This window comes from Carex rostrata, chromosome 30 (genome assembly GCF_964058835.1).
Source record: "Carex rostrata chromosome 30, lpCarRost1.2, whole genome shotgun sequence".
Classification (NCBI taxonomy): domain Eukaryota; kingdom Viridiplantae; phylum Streptophyta; class Magnoliopsida; order Poales; family Cyperaceae; genus Carex; species Carex rostrata.
In genome coordinates, this window is record NC_135947.1 from 5598281 (window position 1) to 5621656 (window position 23376).

The window sequence follows — 23376 nt, forward strand, 5'->3', positions numbered from 1 at the left end:
ATTTTCTTCTAATATAAAATCTGCTGTAACATTAATTCTGTGTACGATACAATATTGGCACTGAAACAAAACTAAGAGGCTATGGTGGGGTCCATACACTCATTTCCATCGAATTATAAGAAGACACGTAATAGGAAATGGAAAACTAGACTCTGCGGGATAATGGAACATATTTGGGCAATCGGCCATTCTGCCTGGGATCTGGAATTTGCATCCTCTGAGATTCAAACAATTGTGTGGGACCATTATATTATAAAAATATTTTGTTACTAATTACATTCATTTTTTAATACATTCCAATGACTTAAAATTTGCCACGATGGTGTGTCATAAAGTATCGGTTAGGACTGCTATTTCATTTGAAGGCCGGTTGACTGAGGCCGCAGGGTCAATTGGCGGCTCTCAGTTTTTGAGGTCGTAGAACGGTTTAGTGGTCTTGGTATTTCTTGAATTCTTCATAATATGAGGTGATTTGGTTTATTTTTTTGTGATTATAGTATAAATAAAAATTTCGGCTAGTCACTAGCAACTAGGGGTGAAAACGGAGCGGATAACGCTGATACCATATCCGCATCCATCGGATAATGAGCGGATACAAATACGGATACGGATAGTAAACGGATATCAAAATTCAAAACCAAATCCGCCTTAAACGAATACGGATACGGAACGGATAGTCCACGGATACGGATTCGAATACGGATATAAAACGAATAATGGTCGGATAATTAAGATATATTAACTTCTAAGATACAAATATTAATTAAAACAATAAATATAAATATTAATTATAATATTGAAGAGATAAGAGATGATCTATTGATATATTATATATATAAAATAAAAGAATGGTAACAAAAGTTAAAGTGGTGTAGTGGTTTGATGCTAATCTTTGATACTAGAGGACAAGGGTTCGAATCTCAGCTCAAGCAATTTGTTTTAGCGCTGAAGGTTCTCCTAGCGGGTTCGCCTCAGCAAATGGGGTTCTTAACGGGTCCGATCATGTTCCGGATGGTTCGGATATCCGCTCCGTTTTATACTTACTATCCGTATCCATATCTGAATCCGGATATTCTGTGGATATTTGATAATTATCCGGATCCGTTTAATTCGGATTCGGATTATAAGCGGATTCGGAGCGGATATCCGTCGGATAATCCGGCTCCGTTTACACCCCTACTAGCAACTATTTATTAAAAATGTGCTAGTATATTAAAAGAAACATTTTCGGAGTAAATTAAAAATATTTGAAACATTCAATCTATTATCTCTTTTCATGAAGTACAATGCACATTAATAATCATTTGATGGATTTAATGGATGTGCTTTAATTGAATCAGTGTGAACACATCTTTTACAGATGTAGTGTTTAATTACTCGATAGGGGAGGAGGGTGGTGGTATTCAATTTGTATCCCCTCAGGTTACCTGACTGAGTAGAATTGAATCGGATGGTCTGAAAATGAAATTTTTAACTTGGCACGCATCTCAAAGAATAAATAGTACTGTTCCCTATAGTCATTCTGATCACCCACCGGCTGAAATTAAATTTGAGCCGTCCATTTCAATTGTGTTGAGTCAGATAACTGGGAGGATACGAATCCGGTGGTATTTTTTTTTTTGAAAACTTGGTAGTAGCTACCAAGGTTCGTGAGGGGGAATCGAACTCTCGATCTTTGGGTATAACAACTCTAGGACATTTTCCTAGCCAATTGTGCTACCTCCCCTTTCTCGGATCCGGTGGTATTAGGGCCTATAAAAGAACGTCCTTTGTAGAAAATTTTCACAATTCAATCAAAAATTATATCAACAAAATTAATAAGAAAGTATCTACATCCATAGCTCCTCTTGTTTGTTCTAAATCCCTAATGAGGTAATTGTATCCCTTAATTTTGATCTGCATTTCTCCTATACTTATTTCATTGTTCTAGTTTGCTCTATTAATATATTAAGATTTTGTTTATCGAAATAGAAATATTTTTAATTTACTAGATAATTAAAAAGATTTCTAACTTTCACTGTTGTACATAGTCACCAATTTTGTTTGATCCTAACTGGTTATGGATTCACCTCTAAATCGCTTCATAATATAATTGTGTGACTTAAAATAATACACAATGAGTAGTCTCTATTATGGTTGTACCTTTCTTCCTACAATCCATTTTGTAAATTGTTAGGTCTTATAGAAATTTAGTATCCATTTTAGACTAACAACATTAGAATTACAAGTACGCATTAGTAAAGTATTAATGAAAATAATTGTCTTACTTAAGAGTTAGATCTAGAAATAAAATTTCTATCATTCTAGAATAATTCAGAAATAGAAATTTTCTCTATTTTCTGACGTGCATTCTTACAATTGTTAAACTCTTTTGATGCAAAATCTATTTATATATATCATCACGCCCTCTCACAAATTTAAATTGCAATCCTAACTTCGAAAACAAAAGTTAATATTTTATGACGTTTATATCGTTTATATAACATCATTTATATAACTATAAGCAATATGAACCTCATATGATTAGTAACAAAATCATGATTAAATGTTCCAAATATCTAAAGTGTGCTTTTATTGTTACCATTTGACATGTCATTATAGTAGTAACAAAACCATGATTGAGGTGAAATAAAAAATATTCTAACTTCTTTGACATTGAGGTCTCCATACTTTAACTGAAGACAAATTCCAAGCATTTATTTCTATGCATTCTTCCCTTGCAACTTGTTTCATCCTCTCTTTTTTATTCTTCTTCTTTTAAGGAGATCATTCAATTATATCTTCCTATTTTTATCGGTTAGGATATATTTTTTCTTTTAGGAAGAAAAATTGAGCAACTCATTGAAGGACAAAGAAAGAAGATGAAAGCAAATTGTGAGGGGATAATGCATTTTTATCAATGTTTGGAATTCCTCCTCAGTTTGAGTATTCACTGTCAAAGAATTTTCATATTTTTTTCACAATAAACTTTAATTAACAAATTGGATTTCATGTCTCGACCCAGGCACCCAGCCCATAAACTCTTGGAATTCAACCCATAAATGCTTGTACCCTACCATTAAATTTCAATATTTTGCAATAAAGGCATTGATTTTTTTTTTTTAATTTGAAGAAGATATAAGTAAATATGAAGCAAGAATTAGGGACATTTTTACCAAACAAACACAAAAAAAAGATGTTCTTATCTTTCATGAAGAGGGCCGGAACAATGTCATAAATGCAATTGGTGATTTTGTCTATAAACAAATGTGTCTGGTTTCATATTAACTCTATACTATTGTTTTGCAAATCTGAGTAGGACCTTGGTAAGCTAGTAGTATACAGAAGTTAATTTTAAGTAAAGATACAAGTATGTTTGTCTGGGCTCAGGAGTTCTAGTAAGTTCCAATCTTTTCTTGTCTCTAAGGCTGTGTTTCAGAACAGCACACAGAGGGAAGGAGATGCGTGAAAATTAACCTCCGCTGGACCGCTATACTTTAATTTGAGGGAAAAAAAAATTCGCTAATTTTCTAGAGAGTCTGCACCTCCGCTCCCCTACTCTCTTCTTCCCTGTCAAAATTTCTGATCGGAAGCTAGTAAACTCCATGGTCAAGTGCAATCACGGCACAGCATCTCCTCTCCCCTTTCCTTTTCTTTAATCATTGAATTCTGAAGTATGCCCTGAAAGAAATATCGACCTGGTGACATGATTTATTATTTCCGTTATTGCTTTTTAACAGTTTTTTCCTCCATATTTGAATCAGGATTATCATATACAACAATAAAAAGTTCTAAAATTATTTCTAGTAATTGTTGGTTTTTATATTTAGGTCCTTAATCACCAATTTCTGCTGGTAATAAGGATTTATTGATATTGAAAATTTCTCGATATTAATTTTTCAAAAATCAAATTATTGATTTGCATCAAAAGTTAAATTAAGCAAAAAAAAAAATTGTGCGTTTGAAAAAAAATGAATAAAACACATCTAGATATTTTGTTTTATATAAATTTTGAAAATTTTGTTATTAAACTTTACAAGTGAAAGCATAATAAAAAAACATAAAAATGGTGTGTATAAAAACAATTAGCAGTACAAGTACAACTATTTTATCCAACGTGCAGTGCGGTCAATATAATCAATGTATATCGTATCTATCATGTGAGGCTGTGACAAATTGATAACCACGATGTGGAGAATCATGCTCACAAAAAAATATAAAAAAAAATACGAAAGTAAAAAATAACGAAAGCTCGATTGATAGTCTATGAAGGTGATATTTTTTTTTCACCATTTTAAAGGGCTCACTGATATTTTATCCAATATACAAGGAAACTATTTTATAATCTTCATAAGAACACCAAGATTTCAATAATCCAATGACAAAAGGTTAAGCTTCTTTTTAGCAAAACCCAATCTCAAATAGCCACACAGTTGAAATTAATGCACTTTTTGTATGAATAAATATCAAATTTCGAGTTAATGACATTATTCTGGCCCCATAAAATATCCCACCAGCAGCACCAATGGCGAGAATAATCTGCTACAGTGATTATTAAAGTGTTGGTAAATCATAAATTATTTTAAGGACTAACAAGTTTAATAAAATATACCTCTTAAATAACTGCATGCACACTAAGCAAGTTCAACTTATATTTTGAAATGAAAAAACAGAACACACAACTGGTATCAGGCCGTATTGCAGATTAAACACTAAGCTCAACACTAAGCAAGTTTGACGCAACAAGGACATGCGTACAATACAAGCTGTCCGTGTTGAGCTTTCCATTATATTCAACAATTATTAAGAGCTAACTAAAAAAGGAGGAATTATACGCATGTATTATTTTACAAATACGCACCAAGCACTGTATTTGCTAAGATTAAATATTTCTCTTGCTAGCAACAAACACAAAGAATTTCATTGGTTATTCCAGATAATACCTTAATGTAAAAACTAAGCGCCAACTGAATAATAATTGTGTTTTGGTTCCAAATGTCTAGGTTGTAGTTGCAGCCATAAAAGATGTTGTTTACAATTTGCATATATGGTGAAATACAGGGTGAGAAAACTATGCAAAGAGAACGATCAACAGCAATTACCTATACATTAACACGGTAATTATTCTCTCAGAGCTTGGAAGCGAAATGCTTTGTAACCGCCTCGTCACTTTCTTGTGGGATCTCCAAAGACTTGCATAAGTTGGGGTACACTGACATGCGAATTGACACATATACCCCTCTGTCCCAATTTCTTCCTGCCAACTCCTCCGCCATCTTCACTGCCTCGGCCACTGTCTCTGATGCACTCTGGCACACCTTATCTACAAGACCTCTCTCCTTTGCCTCTGTACCAGTTATCTTCTTGGCTCTCATTGTGACGTCACGCAGTGTCCTGCCATTGATTCAATAATTCATTAGTTACTGATTATAAATATCAAATGTAAACATTTATCACTTAGATATATTTGCAATTAAACCCAACTATTAAAATTGGTGTTAGTCAAGAAAAGAGACTAATCTTACACTTCCTAAAATCAACTGCCAGATCATATCATAATTACATCCTCAACTAATATCCCTGATTCTGGTACTGACCAGTACTGGTATGGTGCTTGCCTCACCCTCAGAACTCTTCATTGTTTGTTGGTAACTTCCTCTAGTTTGGGTTTTGGAACTTCTGGTATATTGGGCTGGTCAAACCTTACCACATGGCAAATTGTAAACTCAAAGAATCTAAGGTCAATCTTTCCTTGGGGAAATAATGCGGATACCACTTATTATGAGACATTATTCCAACTTTTTTCTAAATCTAACAACTATCTATTTTTTAAACAATAAGTCAAATCTGCAAAACCTAATCATACTCCCCCTCTCAAATTATTGGATGGTTCCAAATCTTGACCACAAATAACAATCTCAACAGCATTTTAAGGAAATCTATAATTATGAAGTTCACTAAATTATTATTCCAATCCTTATCTCAGAATTAATTTTAATAATAATAATATAATAATACATTTTTGCTCAAATTATATCAGAATTGCACCAAAATGATTACGTGAGCTGAAATTCTCTTCACAACAGAAGTAATTCACCAATTACTTACCTCGGATCTGTGATCTTAGCCCGCATCAGAGCCATGAAGTAATCCGGGAAAGGCAATCCAATGTCTAGCTCGCTCATGTACAAAACCCCTCGATCCCCCCTCATGTACACATAATCATGCGCCAGAGCAAGCATCATACCAGCCGCGGCGGCGTGGCCGGTGACAGCTGCTACAGTCGGCATGGGAAGAGAGATCAGATCGGCTATCAGAGGTTTTACAAGACTAACCAAAGTGGTGATCCCTTCACTGGAGTTTTGAGCCCAGGCGAGGTCAAGGCCGTTGGAGAAGAACCGACCTTCACCAACAGTGACCAGAGCGGCGGCGGTCCGATCGGACCTGGCGGTGGCAAGCGCTGAGCGGAGCGAGGAGATGAGGTCCGGGCCTAGACGGTGCTCGCCGGAGCCGGTGAGGGTAAGGATCAGCACACGACCCCTCTTTTCGAGAGTACACATGATTTCGGTTCTTTTGAAAATTGAATGAAATGAAATGAAATGCAGGTATTTGTGAGTTTGTTGAAAATTGAAGTGAGAAATGGTTATGGAGACGTGGGCATTTATCTCGCTGTTGGTTTAAAGTCAAAATAAAGATAAGAAATGGTTATGGTTTCCTTTTTCCCGTTCAAATCCATTAGACTATGGTTGGTTGGATAGACGGTTGTGCTCCCCCTCCCCTTCTTAGTTTCAGCAAGGGGCAATTATTATATTTCTTATAATCATGAGACTACATCACTACAGACATAATATTTTATAAATAAATATTTTACAAAATTTAAAATACACTCTTATTTATTTATTATGTTGATATTTTTTTTGTTTTATGAATATTTATTTTCAGTACCAATTTGTTATTTCAATTAAAATATAATTGTTAACAGTTGTGCAATTGATCGAATCAAAATGTATTTAAATACTTATAAACAGTGGTTTCAAATTTATTTTTCAAACTTTTTAAAAATACACACACAATTATTATTTTATTCACACTTTTTTAAATATGACATCAATGTATATTTGGTTATCGCTATGTCGTTTGGATATTAAGTTTTTTTAAAACCATGATAAAAAATAATACAATTAGAGATTATTTAGGAGAAGCTATCTGTATATTTTTTTTTTTATGAACTCGGCAGAAAAACACGCATCAGATCCTTTCCACTGACAGGTGGTGATACTTTGACAGTAAAAAAAACTAAAAACTACAACTTTCTAGCAATTTCTATTAAACTGACGTTTATTGGGACTTCAAAGTGTAAGAATTCCGGCACCATGACATACGCATAAAATTCATCACTTAGCTCAAAGTAATTATGAATGGTCAACTGTCACACCCCGGAACTAGGGGTCGTGCAGTTACGCCGTGAATATATAGATGACTATACATTCACAAGGCAATTACGGTGTAAACCTAACATAATATCGGTTTACAACATCACCACTTATCATTTAATTCGATTTAAAATCATGTTTATACAAATACATTTATAGATTATCAAAATATACTCAATATTATATATAAATTCGTGCAATAACTAAATAATTGAAAGATTAAACAAATCGGATTCGATCCCAATTCAATTAGACTTTAGTATCCTCAAATAATCATTTCTGCATGATCTATTGCGGCCCGTAATGAAACTTATTGCGGCCCGCAATAAATGTATTTTCTTTTCAAAGTCTCTGACTTGAGTCTTACGGCCCGCAATAAAATTATTGCGGCCCGCAAGGCCCATTCAGATTTCATTTTTCGCATTTTTCAGAACCCATTCCGGCCCGCAATAGGGCTGTTGCGGCCCGCAACAAATTCCAAAATTTTCCAGCCTCTGCCTCCATTCATTGCGGCCCGCAATAACTGTATTGCGGCCCGCAATGACCTGGTTAGATTTTAATCTGCGAATTTTTCCTCTGTCTACTCTCATTGCGGCCCGCAATAGGGTTATTGCGGCCCGCAATAAATGTACTATTTTTCACTCTTTTGCCCATTTTTCGTGAAATTTCACCCCATTTTCAAACCCGATCAAATCCCCGTATTTCCAAATCAATATAACCCATTCCCATTAACATTTTATACACAGTTTAAAACATGAAATATTCATATTAAATCACAGTAAACGTTTAATATACAATTAGGTTTGCAAAACCACTCGACACGGTCCGATAACATGGTTACACACAAATACCATACCAAAACCCTATCGACATCAAAATGGACTCAATGTGAGGCATACCCTATCACTATGCGGCTTAAACCTCACTGGTCGAGCACTCGAATCCCTTCTATTCGCGTTTACCTGCAAACACATACAAAAGAATAAAGTTCCCCGAGGGGATAGGGGGTGAGAAAACTTGTCAACCGTTTTCTCAGTGCGGAATTTAGTCAGGGCTACTGGATTTGTAAGAAATCCATTACCGGAACTAAATAAACCCGCAACGAGTTTCAATTCAACAATTCGATAAAAGAAATGCATATGCAACATATATAGAAGCAATTGAAATCCAACTCATATCACAATCAAATGAAATCGAAGAATTCATAGAATGGTTTGGTATAACAGATACAATTGCTAAGTCCGGTTACAATTGATAGATATCGACTATCCATCTCATTTGGCTTAACATTTCTCTGGTCTGGTTTATAGTCAAACATCCATATCAATTCGTCAATTTCCAATTTAGAATTGCATATCTCCCGATCATGCAACGGGTTGTCACTCTTCCAAAGAGAGACCAATAACAATCAATTATCCACAGTTTCAATCCTCCTGCTATACTCTACCTTTTTGGTATCAGTTAACCTAGCTCTGCCTTTCTCCTTGGTTACCGATACCCTCCACAATTAGGGTTATTCACCGTATGCGCATATGGGCCCTGAGACAAAGTCTAGTAGCTAGCTAGACATTGTCCCTACAATTCACTCATTTCATTCACAATTAACTTATCCTCTGCCCTCTTCACATTTCAGTACTGTGGTTCCATTCAATTATCAAAACAATAGAACAATCAATCGAATAACAATACCAACATGCTAGATCAACAATATCATATCAATTCAATTATATCATTACTTATTTTCATGCAATGCTGCAAATAATGCTAACAATAGAGATCCAACATGAGGTCATGCACAATAAGTCAATTAACAATTCAATCGGTATATATATATAAGCACATATATATATATATACATGTACCGTTATTAAATTCTAAGTAATAGAATCCAAAACAGATCCCGTGAACCCCCGCACCTGATCAAGTAGGGCACTTGGGTAGGATCTGGTATCGCTAAATTCGACGACCTCGTCTAATCCGCTAATCCTCGGTCAATCGGGTCTATGCCTAAATTACATGGCATAGCAAGTCAATTTCAATATAATTCATAATTCCTATACCCAATCGCATTCTAATACTCGTAAACGGTCAATTCAGCAAATTCGGACGTTTTACCATCTTACCCTTGCAATTCACCCTTTTTAGGGTTTAAGTCACATTTCTTCTCAATTGGGGTTTATATCAAATAGATAGCAATACGGAAGTCTCAATTCACTCAAACTCGTAATCACGGTCATTTACAATTCAATTCGTTCGAAAGTTGGTTCAAAACCCTAATCAATTTGGGATAATCTCACCATTCGGGTTTTAGTTGGAATTGAGACATGAAATCAATCAAATAACGCTCAAGAAGCAACAAAGACATTGATTCTCGAGTTTGGTTCAATTTGGTCGGGTTTCACCGAAACCCTAAAATCAAGGGACGAGAAAATAGAGCAAACGAGAAGAGGGATTACCAAACCAAGTGGAGGAAGGGGCGAGATTCGAGCTCCTCTACGATTTTCTCAAGTTTCGACCAATTCCGCGGGAAATCCAACTCTCTCTCTCACTCTCTATCTCTCTCTCGCGTCTCTCTGTTGGGGCGGCCAAAGAGAAAAAGAAAAGGAAGGGAGGGGTGGCGCAGGAAAGGAAAGGAGAAGGGGAAGAGATTGACAAGGGGCCCCACTTGTAAGTGGTATTTTTGCAAAATAAACCCTCCACTTATTCGATATTGATAAAAATGATTTATATAACACCCATTGCTCCTCTTTCTTAACACAATTAATTGTATAATTATTGTTCACCATCCACGTCACTAATTTCGAATATACGTATATATATATTATTCGATTTAACCACTTATTATTTTAATTAAATCTGAATTTTAAAAGTTCACAGTGTTACATTTCTCCCCCACTTAAGAATATAGTTCAATCCTTTGAACTTAACCACGTACCTGAACCGTCGAATAGCTCAGGATATTGCTCGCGCATTTTCGACTCCAATTCCCACGTTGCTTCTTTTACCGAGTGTCGTCCCCATTGCACCAATACGAGTCCAATCGTTCGGTTCCTCAACCTTTGCTCTTTTCGGTCTAGAATTCGCATTGGTTCTTCTTTATACGCCAGATTCTCATCTACTCGCAGGTCAGAATGATCGATGCAATGAGATGGATCCTTTACATACTTCCGGAGCTGCGATATGTGAAACACTGGATGAACTCGGCTCAAAGCCGGAGGTAACGCAAGCTCATATGCCACTTGTCCCACTCGATTCTGAATTTGAAACGGACCGATATATCTCGGACTCAACTTGCCCGATACACCAAACCGATGTACTCCCCTGACTGGAGACACTCGGAGCCACACATGGTCACCCTCTTGGAATTCCAAATGCCGCCAGTGTACATCCGCGTACTTCTTTTGTCGATCTCGAGCGGACTTTAGTCGGCTCAAGATAACCTGTGTCTTTTCTGTAGCCTCTTGTATCATTTCTGGTCCTGTAGGCAAATAAGTGCCCGCGGGACCCCACCACAAGGGTGTCCGGCATGTCTCACCCGTAAGTGCCTCCAACGATGGCATCCCAATACTCGAGTGGTAACTGTTGTTATAAGCGAATTCAACTAGGGGCAAATGATCTAACCAAGACCCTTGGAAGCTCAACGCACACGCTCGAAGCATGTCTTCCAGGGTTTGAATGGTCCTCTCTGACTGTCCATCTGTTTGCGGATGATGCGCGGTACTGAACCTCAGTTTTGTTCCCATAGCCTCTTGGAAACTCTTCCAAAAATGAGAGGTAAATCTCGTATCTCGATCCGATATGATCTCACGTGGGCAACCATGATACCTGAAGAAAAATTTCATAAATATCTCCGCTAAGGCCCGACCCGAGGTATCAGGTCCAAGCGGAATGAAATGAGCCACCTTAGTCAGCATATCCACAATCACCCATATGGTCTCATGTCGCCCTTTTGTCCTTGGAAAGCCACTTACGAAATCCATCGTAATTATCTCAAATTTACCTCTTTTCTTGTCCAACGGCTGGAGTAATCCGGCTGTCCTTCGTCTATCAGCCTTCACCTGCTGACAGACTTGGCATTTCTCGACGTATTTCCTCACGTCATTCTTCATGTTGGGCCACCAGAAGTATCGCCTCAGATTCTGGTACATTTTCACTTCCCCGGGATGGATAGTGTATCCCGAATCATGCGCCTCCGATAGAACCAAGGTCTTCAACTCTGCATCTTCAGGAATGCATATACGGTTGCCAAATCGCAAGATTCCTTCATCATCTATCCGAAATGGAGTCTCTCTGTCTGATGTCGCATGATCTTGGAATTTCTGACATTTCGGATCCTCATGTTGCGCTACCCGAATACGATCGTGTAATTCGGGTCTCACCTCAATAGCAGCAGAAATAATCGACATAGCTGCCGATGCACTCGTACCCGCTTCAGCTCCAAGCAAGCGAGTTGCTGTTGCCACAGCCAATTCACGAGAAGCGCCCACGTGCAAATTCATTCTCCGCATCTCCTCTATCAAGTGTGACTCTCTCGTAACCAGGGATGCCAGGTTCACCTGGTTCTTTCTACTCAGCGCATCCGCAACTACATTCGCCTTACCCGCATGATACTGAATGTCGAGGTCATAATATTTCATTAGTTCGAGCCACCTCCTTTGCCTCAAATTCAGCTCCTTCTGAGTAAATATATACTTCAGACTCTTGTGATCGGTGAAAATCTGACACTTTGCACCATACAGATAATGTCGCCAGATTTTCAAAGCAAAGATCACCGCCGCCAACTCCATATCATGTGTCGGGTAATTCTGCTCATGTGGTCTCAGCTGACGAGACGCATAGGCAATCACATGCCCATCCTGCATCAAAACACATCCCAAACCCGAACGCGATGCATCGGTAAACACCGTATAGTCCTTCCCAACTATCGGCATTGCAAGAATCGGTGCTGACACTAACCGACTCTTCAACTCCTCAAAACTCTTCTCTTGAGACTCACCCCATTCAAACTTTACCCCTTTATGCAGCAGCTCGGTGAGAGGTCGAGCTAGTTGAGAGAACCCCATCACAAATCTCCGGTAATAACCGGCTAAACCGAGAAAGCTACGGATCTCGGTCACGGTAGTTGGTCTCTTCCACTCTGTCACGGCTCGAATCTTTTCAGGATCAACCGCCAATCCTTCACCTGAAACAATGTGGCCCAGAAATGCCACTTGGTTCATCCAGAACTCGCACTTAGAAAACTTCGCATACAGCTGGTGATCGCGTAGCCGCTGTAGCACCACTCTGAGATGAGCTGCATGCTCCTCATATGACCGGGAATAAACCAGGATATCGTCAATGAACACCACCACCGTAGTGTCCAACAGATCTCTGAACACTCGCTGCATGAGGTCCATAAAAGCCGCGGGTGCATTCGTCAGCCCAAATGGCATGACTAGATACTCGTAGTGCCCGTACCGAGTACGGAAAGTCGTCCTCTCCACATCACTCGGACATATCCGCAGCTGATGGTACCCTGTCCTCAAATCAATCTTGGAATAGACCGACGACCCTTGTAACTGATCAAAGAGATCGTCAATCCGTGGCAACGGATACTTGTTCTTCACTGTCACTTTATTCAACTCTCGGTAATCGATGCATAACCGCAGAGTTCCATCTTTCTTCCGCACAAACAATACTGGCGCGCCCCACGGGGACGTGCTTGGCCTTATCAGTCCTTTCTCCAACATTTCCTCTAATTGCACTTTCAACTCCTTTAGCTCCGCAGGAGCCATTCGATACGGAACTTTCGAGATTGGAGCTGTACCCGGTACTAAATCTATCTTGAACTCAACTTCACGTGCCGGGGGTAACCCGGGAATCTCCTCCGGAAAGACATCTACAAATTCCGAAACAACCGGAATGTTCGCTATTTCGGAAACCTCAGTGTCGGCACTCATAATCATCACCAGGTATGCTGTACATCCCGACTCCACTAAGTTCCTTGCCTCAATCGCCGAGATGTACGGTACCACCTCCTTCACGCCCCTACACCTAAGGGTACAATTCGAACCACTCGGCAACGCAAATTTCACGGTATGACGCAAACATTCAATAGTGGCTACGTGTCGGGTTAACCAATCTATACCCAACAATGCGTCATACTCTGAGATATCCATTACTAACATATCCGCTAACAAGTCTCTCCCATCGATTCTTATTTTCAGGTTTCGGCAGATTTTTGCAATTTTGGTAGTTGAACCGAGTGGGGTACGAACATCCAGAACTTTCCCACTCGACTCGGTTGGCCATCCACACTTCTCAACGAATATACTAGACACTATCGAGTGACTACAACCCGTATCGATCAACACATATGCAAGATGCCCGGAGATAGAAATAATACCTGCCAACATATCATTCTGAGCGGATCCCGATGCCCGCTCGCTTTCCTTATCCGGCAGCTCGATCGCATGCACGGCATTAGCACCAACCCGGCCTCCTGCACGGCCTCCTCGCGTCTGTGGTGGAGTGCCTCGGCCTCCATTTCCACGCCCCTGTGGACCCCGATAGCCTCCTCTGCCACTACTTCCCGAAGCACCCGAGTGAGCTTGTTTTGGGCACTCTCTAGCCCAATGGTTCATGTCACCGCACAACATACAGGCTCCTCTGATGCGGCGACAGGATGCCTCTGTATGTGGTTTCTGGCAAACATTACACCAGGGTCCAGTGGTCCCCTGTGTAAACCTCGATACCACTAACTGTCCAGTCGGGTGTCCCGAAGTTGGGGGTTGAGACCCCGACCCACTTGCTTGCTTCTTGTGATCAAACTTTGGCCTAACATTCCTCGGGTGGGTCTGTTGTGCACTCCTCTTGAGATACACCTCGGTTTGCTCCGCTTGTTTCATTAGGGCTGGAATCCCTGCAGCTGTGGAGTGGTGTATGGCTAGAGCAACCTTCGGGTCCAACCCGTCAAGATATTGCTTGCGGTACCTTGCAGGATCTGCCTTCACATCTGGAGCATATCTGGACAAGTCAAAGAATCTTCGGTTGTACTCCTCAACCGACCTCTCCCGCTGACGCAAGTTCAGGAACTGACTCCTCAGAGCCTCCTGATGCATAACACTCAGATACTGCTCCCCGAACATCTGCTCGAACCATGTCCAGGGAATGTCTTGCTCAGCTCCCTCATACTCCGCTTTCACGCCTTCCCACCAATGCCTGCCTGACTTCTCTAGCAGTTGCACGGCCAACTCCACCTTGTTGGCATCCGGAATTCGGCACAGAGTGAACTTGGCCCTCACGTTCACCATCCACTCTTCCGCCTCAGGGTATCCCCCTGACCCATCAAAACGAGGGGGTGCTGAGCGCATGAACGCGTCGTAGAGTTGCCTAAACTCCTCTCCCGGTGCCACTTGAGCAACCGGTGCAGCTGGTCCTTGTGCCTGTTGCTCGGCTCTACGACCTCTCTCGTAGGCCGCAATCAACATCTCCTCTAGACCGCGCTCCATTATCTGAAAACTTAACACGCTTCATATTAAGTTTCACGACAATTTAAACTACCGTCCCATTCTACTTTTAATCCCCACTCGCGAATCCTATCGAGTCTGGTTATGGTTTGGTCTGGTTAGGGTTTGAAAAACGAACCAAACCTGTGCTTTGATACCAACTTATAACTGTCACACCCCGGAACTAGGGGTCGTGCAGTTACGCCGTGAATATATAGATGACTATACATTCACAAGGCAATTACGGTGTAAACCTAACATAATATCGGTTTACAACATCACCACTTATCATTTAATTCGATTTAAAATCATGTTTATACAAATACATTTATAGATTATCAAAATATACTCAATATTATATATAAATTCGTGCAATAACTAAATAATTGAAAGATTAAACAAATCGGATTCGATCCCAATTCAATTAGACTTTAGTATCCTCAAATAATCATTTCTGCATGATCTATTGCGGCCCGTAATGAAACTTATTGCGGCCCGCAATAAATGTATTTTCTTTTCAAAGTCTCTGACTTGAATCTTACGGCTCGCAATAAAATTATTGCGGCCCGCAAGGCCCATTCAGATTTCATTTTTCGCATTTTTCAGAACCCATTGCGGCCCGCAATAGGGCTGTTGCGGCCCGCAACAAATTCCAAAATTTTCCAGCCTCTGCCTCCATTCATTGCGGCCTGCAATAACTGTATTGCGGCCCGCAATGACCTGGTTAGATTTTAATCTGCGAATTTTTCCTCTGTCTACTCTCATTGCGGCCCGCAATAGGGTTATTGCGGCCCGCAATAGGGTTATTGCGGCCCGCAATAAATGTACTATTTTTCACTCTTTTGCCCATTTTTCGTGAAATTTCACCCCATTTTCAAACCCGATCAAATCCCCGTATTTCCAAATCAATATAACCCATTCCCATTAACATTTTATACACAGTTTAAAACATGAAATATTCATATTAAATCACAGTAAACGTTTAATATACAATTAGGTTTGCAAAACCACTCGACACGGTCCGATAACATGGTTACACACAAATACCATACCAAAACCCTATCGACATCAAAATGGACTCAATGTGAGGCATACCCTATCACTATGCGGCTTAAACCTCACTGGTCGAGCACTCGAATCCCTTCTATTCGCGTTTACCTGCAAACACATACAAAAGAATAAAGTTCCCCGAGGGGATAGGGGGTGAGAAAACTTGTCAACCGTTTTCTCAGTGCGGAATTTAGTCAGGGCTACTGGATTTGTAAGAAATCCATTACCGGAACTAAATAAACCCGCAACGAGTTTCAATTCAACAATTCGATAAAAGAAATGCATATGCAACATATATAGAAGCAATTGAAATCCAACTCATATCACAATCAAATGAAATCGAAGAATTCATAGAATGGTTTGGTATAACAGATACAATTGCTAAGTCCGGTTACAATTGATAGATATCGACTATCCATCTCATTTGGCTTAACATTTCTCTGGTCTGGTTTATAGTCAAACATCCATATCAATTCGTCAATTTCCAATTTAGAATTGCATATCTCCCGATCATGCAACGGGTTGTCACTCTTCCAAAGAGAGACCAATAACAATCAATTATCCACAGTTTCAATCCTCCTGCTATACTCTACCTTTTTGGTATCAGTTAACCTAGCTCTGCCTTTCTCCTTGGTTACCGATACCCTCCACAATTAGGGTTATTCACCGTATGCGCATATGGGCCCTGAGACAAAGTCTAGTAGCTAGCTAGACATTGTCCCTACAATTCACTCATTTCATTCACAATTAACTTATCATCTGCCCTCTTCACATTTCAGTACTGTGGTTCCATTCAATTATCAAAACAATAGAACAATCAATCGAATAACAATACCAACATGCTAGATCAACAATATCATATCAATTCAATTATATCATTACTTATTTTCATGCAATGCTGCAAATAATGCTAACAATAGAGATCCAACATGAGGTCATGCACAATAAGTCAATTAACAATTCAATCGGTATATATATATAAGCACATATATATATATATACATGTACCGTTATTAAATTCTAAGTAATAGAATCCAAAACAGATCCCGTGAACCCCCGCACCTGATCAAGTAGGGCACTTGGGTAGGATCTGGTATCGCTAAATTCGACGACCTCGTCTAATCCGCTAATCCTCGGTCAATCGGGTCTATGCCTAAATTACATGGCATAGCAAGTCAATTTCAATATAATTCATAATTCCTATACCCAATCGCATTCTAATACTCGTAAACGGTCAATTCAGCAAATTCGGACGTTTTACCATCTTACCCTTGCAATTCACCCTTTTTAGGGTTTAAGTCACATTTCTTCTCAATTGGGGTTTATATCAAATAGATAGCAATACGAAAGTCTCAATTCACTCAAACTCGTAATCACGGTCATTTACAATTCAATTCGTTCGAAAGTTGGTTCAAAACCCTAATCAATTTGGGATAATCTCACCATTCGGGTTTTAGTTGGAATTGAGACATGAAATCAATCAAATAACGCTCAAGAAGCAACAAAGACATTGATTCTCGAGTTTGGTTCAATTTGGTCGGGTTTCACCGAAACCCTAAAATCAAGGGACGAGAAAATAGAGCAAACGAGAAGAGGGATTACCAAACCAAGTGGAGGAAGGGGCGAGATTCGAGCTCCTCTACGATTTTCTCAAGTTTCGGCCAATTCCGCGGGAAATCCAACTCTCTCTCTCACTCTCTATCTCTCTCTCGCGTCTCTCTGTTGGGGCGGCCAAAGAGAAAAAGAAAAGGAAGGGAGGGGTGGCGCAGGAAAGGAAAGGAGAAGGGGAAGAGATTGACAAGGGGCCCCACTTGTAAGTTGTATTTTTGCAAAATAAACCCTCCACTTATTCGATATTGATAAAAATGATTTATATAACACCGATTGCTCCTCTTTCTTAACACAATTAATTGTATAATTATTGTTCACCATCCACGTCACTAATTTCGAATATACGTATATATATATTATTCGATTTAACCACTTATTATTTTAATTAAATCTGAATTTTAAAAGTTCACAGTGTTACATCAACAACTTATGTTAGTAAATGATACAAATTGTTTGGAAGAGATAAGCAATGACGTAAGTTGGCCTATCCGTATATTTTATTTTATCCTCTCTTTTCAATACGAAACGTGATATTATCTTTTAGTAGATAAACAACTCAATATAACACACCAGACTACTCTACAAACAAATAATATTTATAATTTTCACAACCCAAAAAACGAATTTCAGTTTGACGAATTGTATCCATCCTTCCCGATTAATTCAGAAAAAAAAGATTAATTTGCTGGTGTGTTGATTAGTATGTAGACACGTAATCAGGAGCAAAATCAAAATTTCAAATTATAAAAGTCAAATATATATCAAGATCAATCATATAAAAATTTTGTGTAAAAAATAAAGATCAATTTTACCGTTTCATAACATTTTATTCTAAATTATATACAAAATTATACATAAATATAAAAAAATTTAAATAAAGTGAAGATCAATTGATCTTCATATATATAGTCTCTTAGTGAACTCAAGTATAAAACCCGTCAAATCGATTTTAAATGATGAATCCGAACCATTAAAACCCGCCTACCTTACGAGTGATGTGTCTACATGTGAAAATTTTAAACATTTCAATTAATTTAGTATAAAGTCAAGCAGTCAAAACACGTTCAAAAAATGAATGCATTAAAATAAATTCATTAACCTTCTAATTTTGACCGATTGACTTTATACTAAATTAATTCTAATGTTTAAAAATTTCACATCTAGATGCATCACTCGTAAGGTAGGCGGGTTTCAATGGTTCAGATTCATCATTTGAAGCCAATTTAACGGATTTTAGACTTGAGTTCACCAAGGAGCTCGAATAATTTAAGAACACCCTAGTTCTACTCATCTATTTTATGCTAAAAATTAGGTCCAGTGTATACTATTTAGTATTTACTACATATTTTATGAATAGTAGTAGATATTTTCTATAATCCTGGCGTATTTCAAATGATTAAACCATCAAACTTGACAGTTCTACCATAAATATTATCTAGTTCTTTTACAAATAATTATGAAATTAATTTGTAAGATTACATCTATAGTTTTAATTATGCAAACAAAATATTTATTAATTCAATTAAGCACGCGTGTCATATGTTATCTTTTAATATTGCACCATTTAAACGATTAAATCATGACAACTAATTGTTAAACTAAAAAAATATCTAAAAGTTATCATGATAATTATTGGTGCAGTATAGCAATTTTTAAACCAATATACATATACTAATATGTCAAAATTGACAATTATACATCAAATATTACTAACATTTACACTAATATTTGATCTGGAAAATTACAAGTGATTAAATTTACCAAAAATGATTGTTATGCTTCAATAATATCTAAACTCACACAAATAATTACTAGATATTTATATAACTTTTTAGTGTACATAAGAAAAAAATGCAATAATGAGTAGGATTAAATTTCTATTATTTTTGTGTCTTATTCATATATCACATACTTATCTTCGTTTTTAAAGTTTAAATGATCGATTCAATATATTGTTCGCTTACAAAGGTATGCTACAAAGTCTCAGGTACAACAAGTTGTACCAGTTTAAACCTTGAATTTACTCTCGTCTAAGGTTGCAAGTGCACAACCCTATCCGTATAGCATAATAAGGTATCGATCCTCAGGGACGGTTTAATTCGATTCTAAATTTCTACAAATCCGAGTTAGGTACTAGAAGTGTGAAAGGTTTGCTTTGAATTCGTTTCAGTTTCTCAATTCAATAACAAAAGATTGCAAAAGAAAGTAAATGTTTGTTTCAGTCAAGTTTAAAAGGATGTTTCCAGGGTTTCAGATTTCATCCTCAGCTTTGCCTCTCTGGACCTTCACTCGACTCGCATCATCTCTGATGCGACCCGCATGGTCTCCCATGCGACTCGCATGTCCATCGAGTGAATGCAGCATTTCACCTGTTTCTGAGTTATTTGATTGTGCAAGGTTCTACTGACCCTACCCACGATTCCTGAGCCTCAACTCTCGTTTATTAGCACCAGTAACCTAGTAGGGAATTGCAATTTCACCTTCTTAGATCTACAACTTTCAACTCTCGTTTATTCGTGTTCAATCTAAGTCAATTGATCGGTTTGCTAAAGGTATCCACTATCTCTCAATAAATGGAAATCTCACCTTTCGGTTCAATTGATCTATCTTTTCAGATTTCTAACCTACCTCAAATGCTTGATTAAATTGCAAGAAAGATCTAGATCAAGATATTAGAAGAGATGAAAGATTCATTCAACAATAGTCAATAAAATGCAATCACACAATCTCAATCAAGCTTTAAAAGAAAGATACACAATCAATTGATCACAAGAACAACTCAAATCCAAATGAAATACACACAATCAAAGCTTTAGACTACATCAACCCTAGAAACAAAGAAGGATCTACTCAAACAACATCATAAAAGAAGAGAGAAGAGATAGGACCATGATAGAACCAATTGAAGCAATCTTGCAAGGATCTTCCCTCCTTTCTCTCTTTCTTGATCAACACTCCAATTCTTGAGGCTTTGAATCTTCAAATTTCGGAACTCCCTCTCTGGTGGCAGGGGTGGTCTATTTATAGACTTTTCAAAACGAGTCTTTCAATTCTGGGCCCTTATTGGGCCTTTGTTGTCTGCTCTGGAAACTCGCGATGCGACCAGCGTCAGGTCCGATGAGGGTCGCATCGACTCTGATGCTACCCGCATCGACTCTGATGAGGCTCGCATCGACTCTGATGCTACCCGCATCGACTCTGATGAGGGTCGCGTCAGATGTGATGAGGGTTGCGTCAGATGTGATGAGGGTCGCATCAGATGTCTCAGAATTCAGTAACTTCCCTGATTTCGCCCGTTTTCTGCAAAATAAGAATGAAATCGCAGCAGTACCACATTCTATGGATATTCAATGTTAAATACGCGATTTGGTGGTTTAAAACGCAGATTTTGGTACAAGAATTGGTCGGAACAATAGATCAAATATGGAGATATCAAATTCCCCCAAGCTGAACTCTTGCTTGTCCTCAAGCAAAGATATGTTCTTTGTTACCGGGTTGGACTCTAAATGCAAGTTAAGTTCCTAAATGTGAAAATTTACATGAGTTGCTTGAATCAAGAGCCTCGAGAACCTTTATGGCATGATTTGGACTTTCCTTGATCAATTTTGATTCACCCCACAAATTGACTAATCAAACTTCAAGTTCTAGAATGTTTTAATACTTGCAAAGATGAGTACTCGAATTGATCAATCTATCATTCTTTTACTAAAATCAAGCTCTCATTTGTGGAGATTTTCCCTTTTTCTCCCCCAAGCTTGGAACAAGCTTAGGTTAGCAAGTCGTGGACTTCGTGTGTTGATATATGCAAAAGTTATTTTTCTTTTCTAAATTTCGGAGACGAGCTCAAAGGCGCCCAATAGGACTTATTGCCAGTACTCTTATTTTCTCCATCCTTTCTTTCTTTTTTTCTTTTTTTCTTTTTTATTTGGGAGACGAGCTAAAGGCGCCCAATAGGACTTATTGCCAGTACTCTTATTTTCTCCATCTTTTTATTTTTTTATTTTTTTGCTTTTGCACATATACCATGAATATACACATCCATTGGTATTCATTCATACCAATGAATATCCAAATCTTTCTTTATTTAAAATCCCCATTTCCCTATTTAAAAGGCACAGTTCAGTTTCAAAAATTGATCTTCGATACAATTCAAGTTTTCATCCTTTCAAGTTCTCAAAACATCCCTTCCTAATCAGTTCTTTGATCAATTATGAGGTTAGTTCTAATTTTTCAAAGTCATCCAAATCACAACCAAAATTGTTCAAACAAGTCCTTAACCCAAGCAATCACACAAATTTATCACCTAAAAATGCAAATTTTGGAAAAATAAACATGACCTAAATGCAGATACAGTTTTCTTCTATTCACCCCCCCAAGCTTGAATGAAGCATTGTCCTCAATGCTTGAATTCACACAAGAAAAAGTAAATAGAAGAAAATATGGAAACTAACCAGACATGGAGTGGGGGGGTGAGGCGGGGGCGCCTCACTGATTGGTGAGAGGTGGGTCGGGTGGATCTGGGCGGAGCGCCCACTTCAGAGGTGTATGGACCGTGTGCTGTCTTGCTGGTAAAGTCCTGAGCCTGCATGTGGCTGGATGAGTGCCAATCACCTTCTCGATCAAGTCCTCAATCACAGTTTGCTGAGCTTTCAAATCCTCCAAGAATTTGAGGATGCGAGCTGGGTCGAGGCCTGCATTTAAAATCACATGACAAGATTTATTTGGGTCTGGGAACTCATACCTGAGGTTAGATGGAAGAGGTTTGAGCTCAAGAGTCGGCGGCTCTGTGTGGGCCTTGATGCGGTCCGCGTCAGGTTCACTCGGGTCGCGTGAAGACCTCGCGTCAGCTTCATCAGATCCTCGTTCTCTGTTTTCCAGGCCTTCGGACTGTGGCACGCGACCCGCGTGGGATTCATCCGGCCCGCGTCCTAGTTCATCCAGATCATCAAAATTTGCTTCTGCTGCACACATCTTCTCCTGCAAATTATCCAAATAATCAGAATAATTACTCATTATTCGCGTATCAGATCCATCTGGTCTGTATTGCCTACGAGATTGTTCTTTGGCCAATTGATCGACCACATCAAGCCAGCAGCATGTTTCTGTTTCGGAGGGGCACTTCATAGCTCGGTTGAGATTAAACTCCACTTTCTCATCTCCAATCCGCAAAGTCAGAGTTCGGTTCTCCACATCAATGAGTGTTCGAGTCATCTTTAAGAATGGCCGTCCCAGAATGATGGGAATTTCTTTGTCCTCCTCCATCTCCATCACCACAAAATCAGTAGGGACATAGAACTTTCCGACTAGAACGGGCACATCCTCCACTATGCCAAGTGGTACCCTGACAGAAGAATCAGCAAGCTGCAAAGTCATGCGCGTGGGCCTGAGCTCGCCTACTCCCATGCGCTCAAATATAGTGCATGGCATGAGACTCACGCTGGCCCCTAGGTCACACAGGGCTCGCTTGATGGTAGCTTTCCCAATTTTGCAAGGAATTGAGAATTTGCCAGGGTCCTCTAGTTTGGGCGGCAGCTTGCTACTAAAGATTGCACTACACTGCTCTGTGAGTTTCACCTTTTTGTGGTCCTCCAGGCTTTGCTTGTTGGAAAGGATGTCCTTGAGAAACTTGGCATAGGTGGGCATTTGGGTCAAAGCCTCGGTGAATGGAATCGTGATGTGCAATCCTTTAAGAACCTCGACAAAATTAGCGAATTGTGCATTCAATTTGCTCTCAGCTAATCTTTGAGGGAAGGGTACATGTGGTCTGTATGGAGGTGGTTTCTCAGTCTCCTTCTTTTTCTGACTCTCAGACTCAC

At 38.9% G+C, this 23376-nt stretch overlaps 1 protein-coding gene across 2 annotated transcripts; it reads right to left on the minus strand.

The window, feature by feature from the left end:
• Positions 1 to 4241: 4241 nt before the first annotated feature.
• LOC144546834 (enoyl-CoA delta isomerase 3-like) lies at positions 4242 to 6610 on the minus strand. 2 transcript variants are annotated; one of them, XM_078295400.1, is made up of 3 exons: positions 6088 to 6608; positions 5082 to 5373; positions 4242 to 4518 (listed from the first exon to the last, which is right to left on the minus strand). In XM_078295400.1, exons 1-2 carry the CDS (start codon positions 6537 to 6539, stop codon positions 5109 to 5111), a joined length of 717 nt encoding a protein of 238 aa, XP_078151526.1. In that variant the 5' UTR covers positions 6540 to 6608; the 3' UTR covers positions 4242 to 4518; positions 5082 to 5108. The 2 variants fall into 2 exon arrangements, with proteins under 2 accessions (XP_078151526.1, XP_078151525.1); XM_078295399.1 differs by lacking the exon at positions 4242 to 4518 and having other exon boundaries at positions 4879 to 5373; positions 6088 to 6610.
• Between the last annotated feature and the right edge of the window lie 16766 nt (positions 6611 to 23376).

Coding starts and splice junctions, on each gene's coding strand:
- LOC144546834 (XM_078295400.1), bottom strand. CDS start 6,539: ATGTGTACTCTCGAAAAGAGGGGTCGTGTGCTGATCCTTACCCTCACC. Junction 5,374..6,087: donor GCTAAGATCACAGATCCGAG/GTAAGTAATTGG, acceptor AATCAATGGCAG/GACACTGCGTGACGTCACAA.